Below are 15,129 nucleotides of genomic sequence, written 5' to 3'. Positions count from 1 at the left end.
CACCCCCCGTGTATGCAGTTCCAAGGCACCTGAGCTGTCCCCTGCTCCTGGCTTTGATCTGCTGGGCTGTGTTTGCCTGTCAGAGAGAGCAGCAGGAGGCCTGGGCAGCTCCGTGTTCCAGCCTGAGCTGAGGGGTTCCCTGCCAGGAGAACTGGGAATGCACAGCCCTGCTCCAGCACAGCAGCAGCTCCACCCCCACCAGTGCCTGGGGTGATCAGGATCACAGGGATGGAACCATGGAATCACAGCACGGGTTGGGGTGGCAGGGACCTTGAAGCTCATCCCATTCCACCCCTGCCAAGGCAGGGACACCTTCCACAGACCAGCTTGCTCCAAGCGCCGTCCAACCTGGCCTTGGACACTTCCAGGGATGGGTTGTCAAATGGAATGGCCATTCCAGCTGGCTGGGAAGAACTGAGCAGTTGGCAGAGAGCACTTCTTAAACCTGGCTTCTTTGGGAAGTGAGGCTTCTCCACCTGGACTGTCTGCCCAGCTCTCACTTGCACCAGAAAAATGTGAACTTGTGATTTCATTTCAGATCAATCTGGCAGAAATGGGGCTCATAGATCAAAGGTTTCTCCAATCTTTGTGTAACGAACCCAACAAAACTCAGAGACACAGAGGTAGAAGAAAGAGACCAAACAGTACCTTCAGCCCAGGCGGGATGGAGCACTTGTGACTCTGTCAGACGTTTTTGAATGTGTACAACAGAATCCAAAGCATGCACACTGCACAAAATTGAAAATATAGGCACAGTAGTAACTGCATTCCAAATACCTTGTGAGCTTCCTTCAGATAAGCAGATTGATACTTCATCATTCCTATCATTATCATCCCCCACTTCAGTAGCAGATTCCTCTCCTGGATTAAGTGCTGATTTAGAAACAAATTCAGATTGATCAGAGAAATCAGCAGGACCTCCTCTAGGGGGTGGGACCTCAATCCCCATTAAACGATATTTCCGTCTTCGATTCCCAATCCAAGTCTTGTAAGAGAAATAAACATGAATGATATCAGAAACTATAACAAAAGCAACAGGCCCCCAACCAAGTGACATCAGCACATCTGGACCAGGGTGCAGCCAGCAGTCCAGGGAGCTGATTATTCCCCAATATTTGACCCTCCTGAGGCTGCTTCCTGAAAGCCTGTGTCCAGGTTCAGCTTTCCAAGGGAAACAGGAAGGTGCACAGCAAAAGAAAAAGAAGCAATAGGCACAAGTGGCAGCAAGGGAAGCTCTGACTGGAATTGAAAATAAAAAAGAAAAAATAATGCTTTACAGTGAGGCAGAGGGACAGTTTGTCCATAGGAGCCTTGGCACCTCCTGCCTTGGAGGTACTCAACATTTTACTGGGCAACATCCTGAGAAACCTGACTTGATTCCAAAGTCAATCCTGCTCCAGATAAAGAGCAGGACTAGGTGACTTTGTAAGGTCTCTCCCCACCTAAATTATTCAACAAATTTAACATAGGATCTTTGATTCAGGTTCTCCTACTCTGCAACTTCCATAAGGGGACTGAAGCATCCGATGACCCAAACATCTCCCCTGTTCTAGGATTTCCTGCAGCACAGAGGGAACTCGCCAAGGTGACAGATCCACATCACTCCCCTTGGAGGACAGAAAGGAACTTGGCAGAATAAAGCTCAGAGCAGCTCATCCTTCAGTCCTCTTTGGCTGGAACAGAAGGCTTTAAGAAAAGTTGTTTGCAGTGAGTGTAGAGGAACACACTGGGAACAGTCTGGGAGATGAAACAGGCCCAGGGAACCTGGAAACCCAGCCATGGCGGGATGGAGATGGATGCTTTAAGTTCCTCTTACATCAATAAAACTGAGTTTCAAAGGAGAAAAAAAAAAAGAAGAAAAGACCCACATTCCAAATTGGCCAAGCGGATCTGCACACCTGGTCATTCATTTGCTGTCTCTGATGAAGAAACATCTACACCAAAAATTATTGAAGACTCAAAGTTTAACATGATGTAATAAGGATTGTCTGCAACTCTTCACCTCCTAAGGCTCTCCCTTCCCTTGTGTCACTCAGGCTTTTGACTTCTCATCTCATCTCAACTCTGCTCAACAGCCCCTGCACCCCAGACCCTTCATTCCATCAAATCAGCTCTCCACTGGCAGCCAAAAATCCTTCCCAGAGCCAGGAATCCAATTCTTTAACCACCTGCTACTCCCACTCTTCTTGGGCTGGCTCTTGTCCCCCATCTACACCCCCAGAAATAGGAGCAGCAGTTCCTGGGTTTGAAAAGATGATCAGGCCATGCCAAAATGCACATCCTTTCCATGAGGCCTCTGTTCCAAATGAGCTTCCCAAGACATTAAAATATTTTATGATTTTCTTCTCTAAAGACACACTAAACATCACTCTAGCCTTATTTCAGAAATACTTGCCGTGCTCCTCTTCCTAAGGTTCTGATATATAACAGGAAAATGTTGAGTAAAAAACTTTTTGCTTATAATTGATTACTAAAGAGAAAAAGTAAAGAAATATTAACAGCAGTCCCAACTACTAAACACAGTTTCATGCTGTGCCAGCCTTGGAAATAAAACCCTTTTAAAGCTGCATCTCTAACAAGCTAAAAGATAACATGCTGAACACTATTTTTAGTAAATCATCTTTGTTGGCTGGTATTTGCTTTCCCAGCTTGCTGATTTTCCTCTTTGAAGAATGCACAACAGGTATGCAGAGAACTACCTAGATAATTTTTTTGTAATATGTACAGTTTGGGGAAAAAAAATTAAAGAAAAACCCACACACAAGCAGCCCTTTGAGATCTGGGTCTCTTTTTTCCAAGCAGTGTATTGCCATTCTTTAAATTTTCCCATCATCTTGTGATTTTAACAAACAGTGCTAACAAAATTTAAAATTGAATCTACCTCTTCTTTAGTAAAATAGGCACTTGGGAAAGGCAGATCTTTTTACAGACTTTTCAAAGCAGAAAATCTTTCATTCAGCATACTGAGAATGTCAGAGAAGATGAACATGTTTTGATAGTGTCTCAAATTAAATGGGGAAGAGAAGGTTCCACATCCTGCATGCTCTGCTGAACAGAGAACATTCTGGAACAGCAAAATGGTGAAGGCAAGAGCAGTCCGGAATTCCCACGTAGGGAATCAGCTTGGGAGCTCTATCCCTAAAACACTCTCTCCTTAAACACTTCCAGCAAGGTCTGTAAAGTGCATGGGATCATTTGTGTGTCTGTTCTGGTGCAGGTGATGCCAGAGCTTTAGGGGCCAGCCCGATCTCTGCCCTGAGGACAGAAACATTCCAGCAGGTGGAAAGGTTTGCACAGAATTTCACAGGGTCACCCCTTGTGTGCCAGTGAGGATGCTCCCAAGGGAGCAAACCAAGGGAGCCTGGGTGTCACTGTGCTGTCCATGAGGTTGTCATGGCCAGGAGATGCTATTGGGGGAACCTTTCAGAGAGCAAAGTGAAGCCCTTAGAAAACAGGGAGCAGCTTTGTTCTCTACAGACAAAAGAGTGATTCTCTTCAGCCTCCAAAAGTACAAGTGAGTTTTTTAAATTTCATGTGTGCCCACAAAAACAAATAACCAGATTTGTGTTCAACCCCAAAAGCAGCTTTGGATCCATTTGGATGCACCAAGCCAGAGGTCTCCAGAACAGGAGAGTTCCACTAAGGGCTCCTAGCCCTGCTTCTGCAGCAGTGTCAGGAATTTAGGAAAGAGGTGGAAGGAGAGGATGAAGCCTGAAAGGAATAATCCCAATTGTCATGCCTGTCATGAGGGGAAGGAAGGCTCCTGTCTGTGTACGACTGCAAACAGTGGGGCCATTTCCAGAGGCTGGATGAGCCAAGAAGGCCCCAGAGCTGCAGGGTGATGCTGTGTGCCTGCTCATCCGGGACACAGTGGCAACTCTTCCCAGCCTCTGGAACAGATGATGTGCAGTGGTTCTTGGCAGTCAGGCTATCTCCAGCACAGCTGTGCCTCCCTCAACCACCTACAGGGACCATCAAACTGAACTGACCTGGAATTCCCCCATCACACCTCAACCTGACCTCAAGACAGTCTTGTAAATTTTTTCCCCCATTTTGGAGCATTTTCTTTCACACAATTTCCCCTATAAGCATGAATGAGAAGTATTTTCCCTGTATCTTTAGAAAAGCCCTTTTTTGGTATGTTAATAGCAATATAAATAGTACCTTTCAGTCTTCTAGGATCTCCCTAAAAAATGTAACACTTACTTAGAATCTTACTCAAGAGAATGTCAAACAGCTCGTAGTGCTGCTTCTGCTGCTGATCAATACAACTCTTACCTGAGGGCTTTTACTAAATACAGACTGCAGAAAGAGCAGGAGAGCACTCCCCAACATGGTCATTCATTATGTAATACGTGAAATCTATTTCAAGCTTCCTCATGAAATTTTTAAAGCCTTTCATCTGTCCTATTTTTGCTCCTGTGACAAGATAAGGGAAGACTCTGGATTTCTTACCCGAACTATTTCACAGTCAACATTTAATTCTGCAGCCACAGCTTCAATTTTCTCTCTGCAGACTGAGCCCAGGCTGGTCATGCCATTGTCCCAGTATTTCTTTAGGGTAGCTAAGTCTCGGTCACTAAATTGTGTGCGGTCCTGTAACTGCAAGATAAAAAAAATACTGTTAGATTGAAAAAAAATCTGCTTATCCAGAGCATTCATGTCCAGAGGACTCCCACACAGTAACACACACGTTGTACTGCCTCCATGGCTCTTCTTTGCTTTTAACTCTTCCTTAAGAACTTGGGGGTTTTTCTAATTTCTTTTTTGTATCCAGGGCACTTCTGAGTTCCCTGGGATTTGCTGGAAAGGCAGTGGCAGCACTAACACAAGTTTAAGGCACTTCAGCTTTGTTTCAACTCCACCTGATTTTTTCTGTAATTTGTTTTATCTCATTCTATAAGGCCTTACTGAAAATAACTTTTTCCCCCTTGTGCTGTTTACTCTCTCCACCCAATTTATGCAAATTACTCCTTAAAGGCTTTTCAAGTTTCTCACCCTCCCCCCTTAAAGTTCTTTTATCTTACTGCAAACTACAACACATGCATAATTCAAAGCATTCTGACTTCCTAAAGGGAATACTTTAATGTTTATTTGGTGAGCTTGAGTTTAAATTGGTTCCACTGTTTATCTGTGAGTTCGCAAACTCTTTGTCTACACTTATCAAAATATGTGATAGTGGATCAGTGATAAAAGGAGTAACACTGAAAAAGAATTCCTAAACATCCTACCACTGTTTGAACTGGTGTGAGCACAGAGTATATTTCTCTAGTAGAGTTTCCAAACTTTATCAAAAGCTTTTCACCCAGAATTTTATCTAAAATCTACAGTTTCTTTACATTAACCCATGTTTTTCACTTCTCCTGCTATTCTGAGTACAGAAAATCAACCACAAAGTCTGCACTGGTTACTTGTAGCCCATGTGCCACGTGTCATTATTTCAGTAATGAATTGTGCTCATGATTTCAATAGCTGAACTCTGTGTTTGCTCATTTAAAGATCATTAAAAGTTAGAAAGAAATAATTGTAAGTGGAATAAAAGAAATTTAGCAGAACTAGGATCATTTGACAGTCTTGTACAGTTCCCAGTTCTAGCTTTTGTTAATCTTCAGAATATGGTTAATTGTTGCTATTTTCTTCTTTTAAAAATTATTATTTCTCCAAATGTTAGAAGCACCTGAGTCTCCTCAACGTATGAACACAAAATAGGGGCATCAAACCTTTGTCTTCCTAAAGTAATCCCAATAAAACGATGCCCCAAATATATTCAAATATGGTCCGGTTGGACTTGTTGACCTTAGAGGTGTTTTCCAACTTTAATCAATCCATGGTTAATTGAGTGCCTACCAGGGACTCAGAATTTTTCCTGGCTATCATTCCATCACCCCAGTCAGGAATTAGAGGGGCTGTTCCCATCTTGCCCATCCCATAGTTGATGGTACCAGGTCAGAGCAGGGCTGGTGAGGAGCGCCCTGGACATCCCGGAGCTGCTGCGCTCCCGCCCAGCCCCGAGCAGCCCAGCACAGGAGATGCTCCTGGGCAGAATGCTCCAGGCCATGTTCATCCAGAAGGAATCCACTTGGCACAGTGAAGGCTGCTCCAGGCTGAGCAAAGTGCAGCTCCAGACCCAGGCAAAGCCAAATCCCCGGTGCCTGCTCGCCCGGAGCTGCCGGCGCTCTCACTGCATGCCTGACCTGAGCTCCTCCTTTCTCCAAGCCACGTTCAAGGAACAAAAGTACAGCCATCTCCCGGATCACTGCAGCATAGCTCCTTTTATAGCTGCTGGCAGAAGAGAGTGGGACTTGGGAAGAGCTCTGCTCTGCGGCAGCCCAGCACCGAGGAGAGGGAAGGCGGAGAGGAGTGACAGCAATGCTCAGACTACACGGAAAAACCCTGGCCTAACCTGCATTCCTGACTGCTCAGGGCAACCTCACCTCCTAAAGAACAGTGGGTGTTCTTTAAACATAAATAACTAACAGTGGCTGCTGGTTCTGGAGCGTTCACACTGCTGCAACCCCTCGCAGTGAACTCACAGAGCTCCCTGTGATCGGTGCTCGGCAGGGACACAACACACAGCAATCCCTCACATTTAACATCCACAGCCTGAAACTCCCCTGGAACACCCTGTGGAGGCTCACCCTCCCCAGTGTAGGGCTGAAATGAGAGAAGCCCATTCACTTAAGATTTGACTCGATGATCCTGGTGGGATCCCTTCCAGCTCAGAATATTCTGTGAAATTCTGTGGAGCACCAGGAAATGTGCCTGGTGTTATGGCACAGGTAAGGGAGAAACCCTGCTCAAGCTGTCTTCTCCCACCCAGTTGGTTGCGTTGGCCAAATTAGAACAAAACCCAAAGAAAGTCCAGCTGCCACTGGAGGAAGCTCAGGTTTCTTCTTGCCACGTGGTTTTCCAGTTATTTCAGAAATGCTTCCTCTCCTGAAAGAACCCAGGGAGAGGACTTAGTAGCAGGAAAAGTGATCTGCAAGAGGATCCTGATCCTGCCTTGGACAAAAGACACCCAGTGCCTGCCTCGAGTTCCCAGAGGGGTGGTGCTCAGGAAGGTGCACAGCCTGCTCAGCTTTTACTTATTCAAAACAAGGACTTTACTAGGAAAAAGCAGAATTTAGCAAAACCACCTGGCCCTTAAAAATTTTCCTTAAAAAGCAGTGTCAGATCTTTTCCATTTTACTGCATAGATGTTAATTCTGATGACCTACTACAAACGTTTCAATAAAAATCTTATTAGATACATCACTATTCAATGGTTTTCACCTCACAGCTGCTGTGTAATTATGTTAACATAACTTGTAACTTTTCTACTTTGGAGTCTGTCTCATTTTAGCCATTTTTTTTCGCCAAGACCAGCACTGAGGAGCTCCTGTGCTCTGCCAAGTGAGCGGCTGTGGGATCTCAGAGATCCTGAAGAATCATCATTTACACACCCTGCTCTCAATTGCTGCACCAGCATCATGGGATCAGTGTCACCCCTTAAGCTCCCTAGATGTAAATGGCACTTCAGCATGTCCAAATTTCAGCTCCAGATTAACATGCTGTGCCATGGGCCTTATCAGCAATTTCTTAGGGAAATCACAAACTACCTTCAATTACAGGATCATCCCCTTGACATGGATTATACCCAAGTTTGACTCCTGCATTATAAACTGCTTAAAAATCACATAATGACTTTTGTCAGAAAATAAAGGATAGAAGTTCTACATTGTACATGTAACTAAGCTTCCATCAATTTAGTTAATAACCTTCTCATGCTTAGTATCATCAGAGGAAATGAAGGACCAAGAGGAAAATCTCAGAGCCCTACAAATACCATAATATTCACCATTATAGGAAAAAATATCTAAAGATAATATTGGAACGCTTCATATTTATGACAATACTTATAGGTGAAGGCAAGCCAGTAATTCAGTTCTTATTTTAACGTCATTAACTCAGCTCTGAATACAATTCTCATTTCCTCTCTTCAGATCCCCGGCTTGCTGATTCAAGGCTTGGCTTTATCCTTGACAGTGTTGGCTGTTGGCTGAATCCTTTACATTTCCCACTTCTGTTGCCCACAGTTTAAAAAGCAGGAGAGGCTTTGTCCAGCAAAATCCAGCCTATCCATTCCCAAGGAAAAGCAATCCTGGCGAGCAAATTGAATCAGCAGTTGTGCCGCGCGCAGGGTTAAACCCGGCTTATCCCCGACCTCCCAAGTGTAATAACATCATCCTTAGAAGAGATGACCCAGTTTATTAGAGACATTCCTGGCTCTTTGCCGAGCCCCTCATCCCCCCCAGTGTGCAGCAATATCTGTGGTGCAAATCCGGTGTCTATAATTGGGATGAATAATTGCACGGAGTGGAGTGTCCTTATCCTGCCTTTTCTTAGAGCCTGCTTTTTTAGATCGGGTTTTGTACATCAGTTGAAAATGTTTCAGGCCACGTGCACAAAAGCTATACACAAATTTCAGATTATTAATCAAAGACATGCTAAAAAATGGAAGAACTAGAGGTTTTATACATAACTTGCATTTATGCTGCAGCTGAGCACTGTGTGTGGTGTTTATTTCAATTGCAGTGAAATCATATGAAATCAACATTCAGTTCTGATACTTGGTGATGAAATGGGCTGAGGTAATGGTTATTTTTAGCAAACAAGCCTCTCACAACAAATTTTCCATGCCTTTGATCCCTGTCACTGCTTCTGTTATATTTTGGGAGGAATGGGAAGATCAGAAGCGCTCAAAGCATTCAAGGTATGAACAAATCCCAGATTCTTCTGTACAAGCACAGTGTTGTTTTGCCTTATTCACCTTTCCCAGTGACACCAGCATGGAGCTCTCTGAATCCTGACACTAATTAATATGTTTTCTTCAGAGGATTATCGATTCCTATCTCGAGATCTTATCTGTATGTATTAATAGCGATTTCTGAATCATTCCACTATGCCCCCCCTTTCCCATCTGCACCATTTAATATCATTCTTGCATTTCAGTTTATTATTTCTTGATTTCCCACACACAAATTCTGAAGGTCTGCATTTTCCCTTAACACACCAAGATATTTAATCTCATTAAAGTTGTGCCAGATTACACATTCCTTCAGCCTGAGGTTTTAGCTTCAGGTTTCACCAGTGCCACAAAGCTGCCCCCCTGTCAGTGACATCCCATCCTGTGCTTAGGCTGGCCACTGCTGCTCACACACAGCTGCACAAACTCAGGCACAAAGGCGGCTGAAGGCACCCTTAAACTCTTCCTGCTGACACACCATTAGGGCACTCACTGTTAGGTTTCTGCAACAGAGATTTTTTGCATCTTTCCACACTGGTTAGGTAAGCCTGAAGTTTGCTCTGATGGAAGCAGAACTGATAAATATTTCATAGCACCCCATTGTGAGCAGAGCTGTAACTGCTTCAGCACTCAGCCAAAATTACAGATATTCTGTTAATATCTGTTTCTAAATCAAACTCAACTAAAAAGATGGGAAAAAAAGAGAGATATCAATGCAATGAACAGTCTAGCAAAGATATTACACTCTCATCTCACTGTGTAATTTCCAAACCAACCCTCAATCCACACAGACTGACAACTCGTCCTTCTGGACATTTTGAACTGATCTGTGAAACAGTGAATGTTCAGCCTCAAAGTAAACTGATTTTTAGATGGTAATTCTCATGATTCTTACTCGATCTATTAATGTCTTCCTCACATTGGACCAGAAAAGTTTTGCAGTTCCTGTTCAGACAGGATGCATTTCTTGTCTGCAGGTTCACAGCGGACAAAAAGCCAAGGTGATTTGTGGCACTTGGGTGCAGCACATCATGGAATAAAAAGATGACCAGACTTGTCCCCCTTTGCATTCCTTGCGGATTGCTGTGGACAAGGAGGTGCTGTTTCCAGCCAGAAGGCCATGCCGTGGATGGTATTACCATCCAATGTAGAAGTATCTTGAGATGTGTAGTAATATATCTCACAGAAGGAGGAAACACTTTACTCAGTATTCCAAATGGCACAAAGTAGGAACAAGCACAGTGCTCCCATCCAGAGACCTCCAGCTCGGCTCACCTCTCACTGCAGACCCTGACTGTGTCACTCAGACATGCCCCCACCGACTTGACTAAACCACAGTTTCCTCCCCTCCTGGGAGAGCAGAGGAAGGTGGAGAGAACTCCCCAAGTTCCTCCTGGAATAGTTTTAAAACAAAAGGCAGAGCTGAGGTGCCCTATGACTGCAGGCAGCTTTAATCCCTGCTGGGCTTCTCTGTAGAGCTGCTCTGAGGTGTTTGCTCTCAGCTCACGCTGCTTTTCCTGCAGCAGCCACCGGTTTTCCTGAGCCTTGCAGACCCCAGGCCAAGGAGGAGCTTTCTTCAGAGTTGTACAGATGTGTCTCCCCCACACAACCCAGCTGTGTTCCCCATGCCCAGAACAGCTGGGGACAGGTCTCACACCTCTGCCCCTTCACCTGCCTGAAGTGTGACTGCACTGCTGTGACAGAGTTTTATTCAAATAGACAATGTGCAAACAGTGATACAAAAATCAAAATCTAGCACAGGAACTCTCCACCCATTTCAGGTCCTTCCTGTCCCCAAATACATCAGACTGAGAGCCCAGACACCCCAAAGTGAAGCTTAGGGCAGACAAGCCCCCTCCCTCCTCCAAAACAAAACTTCACCACTAAGGCACAGCTTACCCAGAGTCACCACCTGTGTGACAAATGTTCTCCAGAGCACACCAGTATTTTTAAAACTACCACAAACACAAATGCTTCTGCTCAGACCTCAGATGACACAGAACTAACAAGTCTTAAATACAAGGACAAAAGTGAAGATATTTCCCCCTTTTTAATTCTCCTTAACTGGTACCTTCACTGCTATTTTTGAATCCTTGTTATCCTTCCAGCACCCTGTGAAAAACCAAAAATCAATGCATTCATAAAGGCCACTGCACATGCACCAGGAGAGAACACAGAACTCTCTCATTTCAAAAGACACTCGCATGAGTTACTGAGAGGGTGATATTTCTAGACTAATATTCATTAACAATCAGGATTACATCATCCTACAGCAGAGCTGAGCAGACAAGAAAGAGTTTCTGCAGAACTGCACAGCTTTTATTTCTCTCCTGATACAGTTGAAGGACAGGGCAAGGGAAACAAAACATCAAGGCAGAAGATTAAAAATTCAGAGCATCTAAAAGACAATCTTTTCCATTTTAACCAAAATACAGATTAGCCTTTTTCCTGTTTGAATGGCAGTAATTGCCATAATGGCAGTTCTACAACTCTATCCATTCTATTTCTGTTCCCTCACACTCTTTATTCCAAAGAATTTCACAGTTGAAATCAAAGTTTCTAGGAAGAAGGAGCTTTTTCTCCTTTGCTTGTCTTACCCTTGTGTGTACACAGAAGTTTTAGAGTGCCAGGTCCTCAACTTGTCTCCTGAAGGAGGCTGGTTCTGCACTCAGACTGGGAAAGTGCATCCACAAATCTGGACACAGATGTGTCAAACAGATTGTGTTAACCAATGGGTTTTATGCATTTTATTGATTAAAAAGACAAAGGAGCAAAGGTTTAAGGAAAAATAATTCCCTAATAGCCATCCTTAATGGTCTCTCACTGCAAGAAAGACATTGGGGGTTTGGAGCCAGAGAAGGGAACAGAGCTGGGAAGGGGCTCAGCCTGGAGCAAAGGAGGCTCAGGGGGGACCTTGTGGCTCTGCACAACTCCCTGACAGGAGGGGGCAGCTGGGGGGATCGGGCTCTGCTCCCAGGGAAGAGGGACAGGATGAGAGGGAATGGCCTCGAGCTGTGCTAGGGGAGGTTTAGGTTGGATATTGTGAAAAATTTTATCACTGAAAGGATTGTAAAGCATTGGAACAGGTGGCCCAGGGCAGGGGTAGAATCACCATGCCTGGAAGTGTTCAAAAAACCTGTGGATGTGGCACTTGGGGACATGGGTTAGTGCTGACCGTGCTGGTGCTGGGCTGACGGTCAGACTTGATCTTAAAGGTCTTTTCAAACCTTAATGATTCTTTGATTAATAAACAGGCACCTCCACATCCTTGAAAGTTTAAAATTTACTCCAGAAATGTCTTCTACAGCTGGGGTCAGGTATCCAGCATGACCATGATGCCCAACAAACCTCCCAGTGCTGCAGGCAGGGGCCAACATCACCCCATTCCCAGCCCAGTGCTCCCACTGCTGACTCTGAGCTGGCTCTGGCACTTACCTGACTCCAAGAACAGCACTGAACTCTAAAAACAACCTCAGCAGCAGAATTTGTACCTACCAGGTCACACACCCGACCTGGATTACCTTGCAACTGGATACTGGCTATGGATGGTGTGGCAGAGCAGTGGGAGGGAGGGGGAAAACCTCCCCCTTTAGCTGTGAAACTCTACCCAAGGACACTCCCCAGCTCCTTGGTGAGATGCTCTAAAAGGTCATTAACTGATAGAGGGGTTGAGCCTTCCAGAAAAGAGCTGCATTTTAAAAAGCCTCCTCAAGAGAATTAGCACTTAGGAAAGAAAAAAGATGGATTGAGCACAACAGGATTTGTATAAAAGTATCAGTTCCTCTGGGAGATGCTCTTACAAAGTGCTCTCTGTATAAAAAGAAGTAAGTGATTGTACCAAACTCTGCAGAAATTGGAAGTGCTTCAGCTGAGACCTAGAAAAAGCCTGAGAGAAAACACCATTAATGTGATGGTTCTTAGATTCCTACTTATACAGGAAACAGTCCCACACTCACACCTTTTGAAGACTAAAGAGAAGAACTGAAAATAATAAAGAAAGGAAGAAGTACTGGTTACAGCAGGAGAAGGCAACGAAAGGCTCTTCCATTGCCTAGACCTCATTGCCAAAACAGCAGCCCCTGCCAGGACACTGCCAGCTCCACGGACTGGGAAATTTGGTTACCATGACAGACATTTCCCCAATTACTGCTTCTGCCAGAGCTGGAGTGAAAGAGCAGCCTCTGGAGAGCCTGGCTGTACCATCCAAGCTGAGGGTGGATTTCCATGGAAAGGAGGCAGAAGTGACATCTCTTTTAAGACAAGCTGGAAATGCTGAGTGGTAACTAAACAAAGGAGTCGGGCAGAGGGGTTTTTTCCTGATAAAAGCTGTTTCATACCCTGTGTTATAGTTTGGAGTCGTTCATGAATTGAGGACATCAACCTGGCTAATTCTGTTGCTGTGAAATGACATTTATGTGTATAAAATTAGACTTGATCAAGTTCCTACAGCCAGCACTGACTAATTCTGTGCATGTGCAGAGAAGCTGCAGAGCGAGTTACTCTCTTAAGCATTCAGTTACCTCAATTAACAACCACTTCACTTTCAACATAAAAAACATTATTCTGAGTTCCAAACTCTCAGTCCTCATCAATTCAGATGTTATATTTGAGCTAAGAGCACCATTCCTACCTGGGCATCACCTCACACTGGATTATGACCTTGACCTGCTTTTAAAGATAGACATCAACTTCACCTCGACTGAAACACTGCACCTGCAGATAATGTTTGTATCAAAGGAAAAAGCGAAAAAACCCACACATGGTAAACAGAACTGACATTTTCAAAAATGCATTTTTAGCAACTTTTCATTGCTTCACTTGATGCATTAGATACTTAAATGGAACTGTACTTACTGCTCTTTTTCTGGAACAACCTGTAATCCAAGGCACAGTAAGGTTTCCTGAAATCTGTAAAGGGGAAGGAGGAAACAGAACAGAAAACAAGAGCAGCTTAGGTTGCTGTGAGAGCCAATACTGAGCAATTTCACAAGATTTCAGCATTGTGCATTCAACTCTGACACCCATGTCTGTAAACAGGTTAAGATTCAAAACCAAATTCACACTCACCTTTACTGCTAAGACTAAAACACTGTTTCTTTGGGTGAGGGCGAGATAACACAGTGGTGACTTGGGTGTTTCTGTACTTTCGGTAACTCAACACTTGTATTTCACAACAGCAGTTTCCCTCTCAATCTGTCCCACACGGGCAGGATGAGCAGACTGGAGTCAGACAAGGGCTGAGGACCAAGCTGCCCTCAGATCTTTTTTAATGACATCACTTTGACTTCCAGAAAAAATGCTCTCGTGTTTGTCACTGAGGTGTTCTGATGTTAAAGATTTGAGTATCAGCAGAAAAATTAGGGATATCAGGTTGGAGAAGGAAGGGGAAGGGGTGTGAAGGCAAAGGTGAGCTGCCTCCATTCTATTGCTTCTCCATCATTCCCAGAGGTCAGACTTTATTAAATAAAAATCTCAGACTGTTTTCTCTGATCATCTCAGGTGTGTCATAGCCTGGAATATTTTAGGCTTATTTAGGATTCCACGTTCATTTTCTGCTGCAGACAAGCAATACTTGAGAGACTGAACATAGCTCCGGAGAGATTAATCACCTCAAGTCATTACCCACATGTGTGAGGAAAAAACCTGTGCACTTCTGCTGACTGAACCAAACTGCGCTGAGGGTTTCTGTATTTGCAAAGTGCTCCACTGATGGCTCTTGCAGCATGAGCACAGCAAGTACAGCAGCGCTGGTACAGGTGTCTGCTGTACAAGCACATAAAACACTTTTATTCCTCAAGCTTTTAGCTGGAAGCACTTGGAGGCTACCCAAGATCAGAACCTTTCTCATTATAGCACAAGGAGGGTTGACAGGGGGCAGAAAGGAGCACCCTAAAGGTCAGCCTGCATCAGGTTTTGAGTCTAAAATATTGATTTCTTCACTGCAAACACAGATTTTAGAAATTCTGTCTAGAAAAGTTATGTCTGTTACAACCCTATATCCCACACAACAGCTTCACACCACAGACTCCTCTGTAAAGGCACCCTGAGGACCCACCCAGGTGGCTCCTCTTCACTAATTTAAAGGGGGGCTGCAAAAAAAAAAAAAAAAAAAAGTGCTTTTCTATGGGAATAAAGCAAAATCTACAAGGCAGAGCATTAAGGGTTGCTGGGAAGACAAATGCATACAGTTCAGACAGGTATGAGGCCAAAACCAGGCTAGTTCATCTCAAGAGAACTCCCTGAAAGACAACATGCATAGCACTGCTCTGAGCTGCTCTTGTGAACCAGGCACGAGGGCTGGGACTGGGAGCAAAGTCAATAAAAATATATAGATTCTCAACAGG

General features: G+C 44.3%; 1 protein-coding gene across 2 annotated transcripts in view; it reads right to left on the bottom strand.

Moving 5' to 3' along the window:
- Window positions 1-15,129, bottom strand: part of HDX (highly divergent homeobox) — a 41,289-nt gene that overhangs the window by 12,920 nt on the left and 13,240 nt on the right. For both annotated transcript variants that reach the window (XM_032123895.1, XM_032123896.1), the window contains 3 exons: window positions 13,640-13,693; window positions 4,456-4,602; window positions 778-985 (listed from right to left, as the gene is read on the bottom strand). In XM_032123895.1, coding sequence (XP_031979786.1) covers window positions 778-985; window positions 4,456-4,602; window positions 13,640-13,693 — 409 coding nt within the window. The remainder of the gene's footprint in view (window positions 1-777; window positions 986-4,455; window positions 4,603-13,639; window positions 13,694-15,129) is intronic.

This window comes from Corvus moneduloides, chromosome 14 (genome assembly GCF_009650955.1).
Source record: "Corvus moneduloides isolate bCorMon1 chromosome 14, bCorMon1.pri, whole genome shotgun sequence".
NCBI lineage: Eukaryota > Metazoa > Chordata > Aves > Passeriformes > Corvidae > Corvus > Corvus moneduloides.
This window is presented reverse-complemented; position numbering and strand designations above follow the sequence as displayed.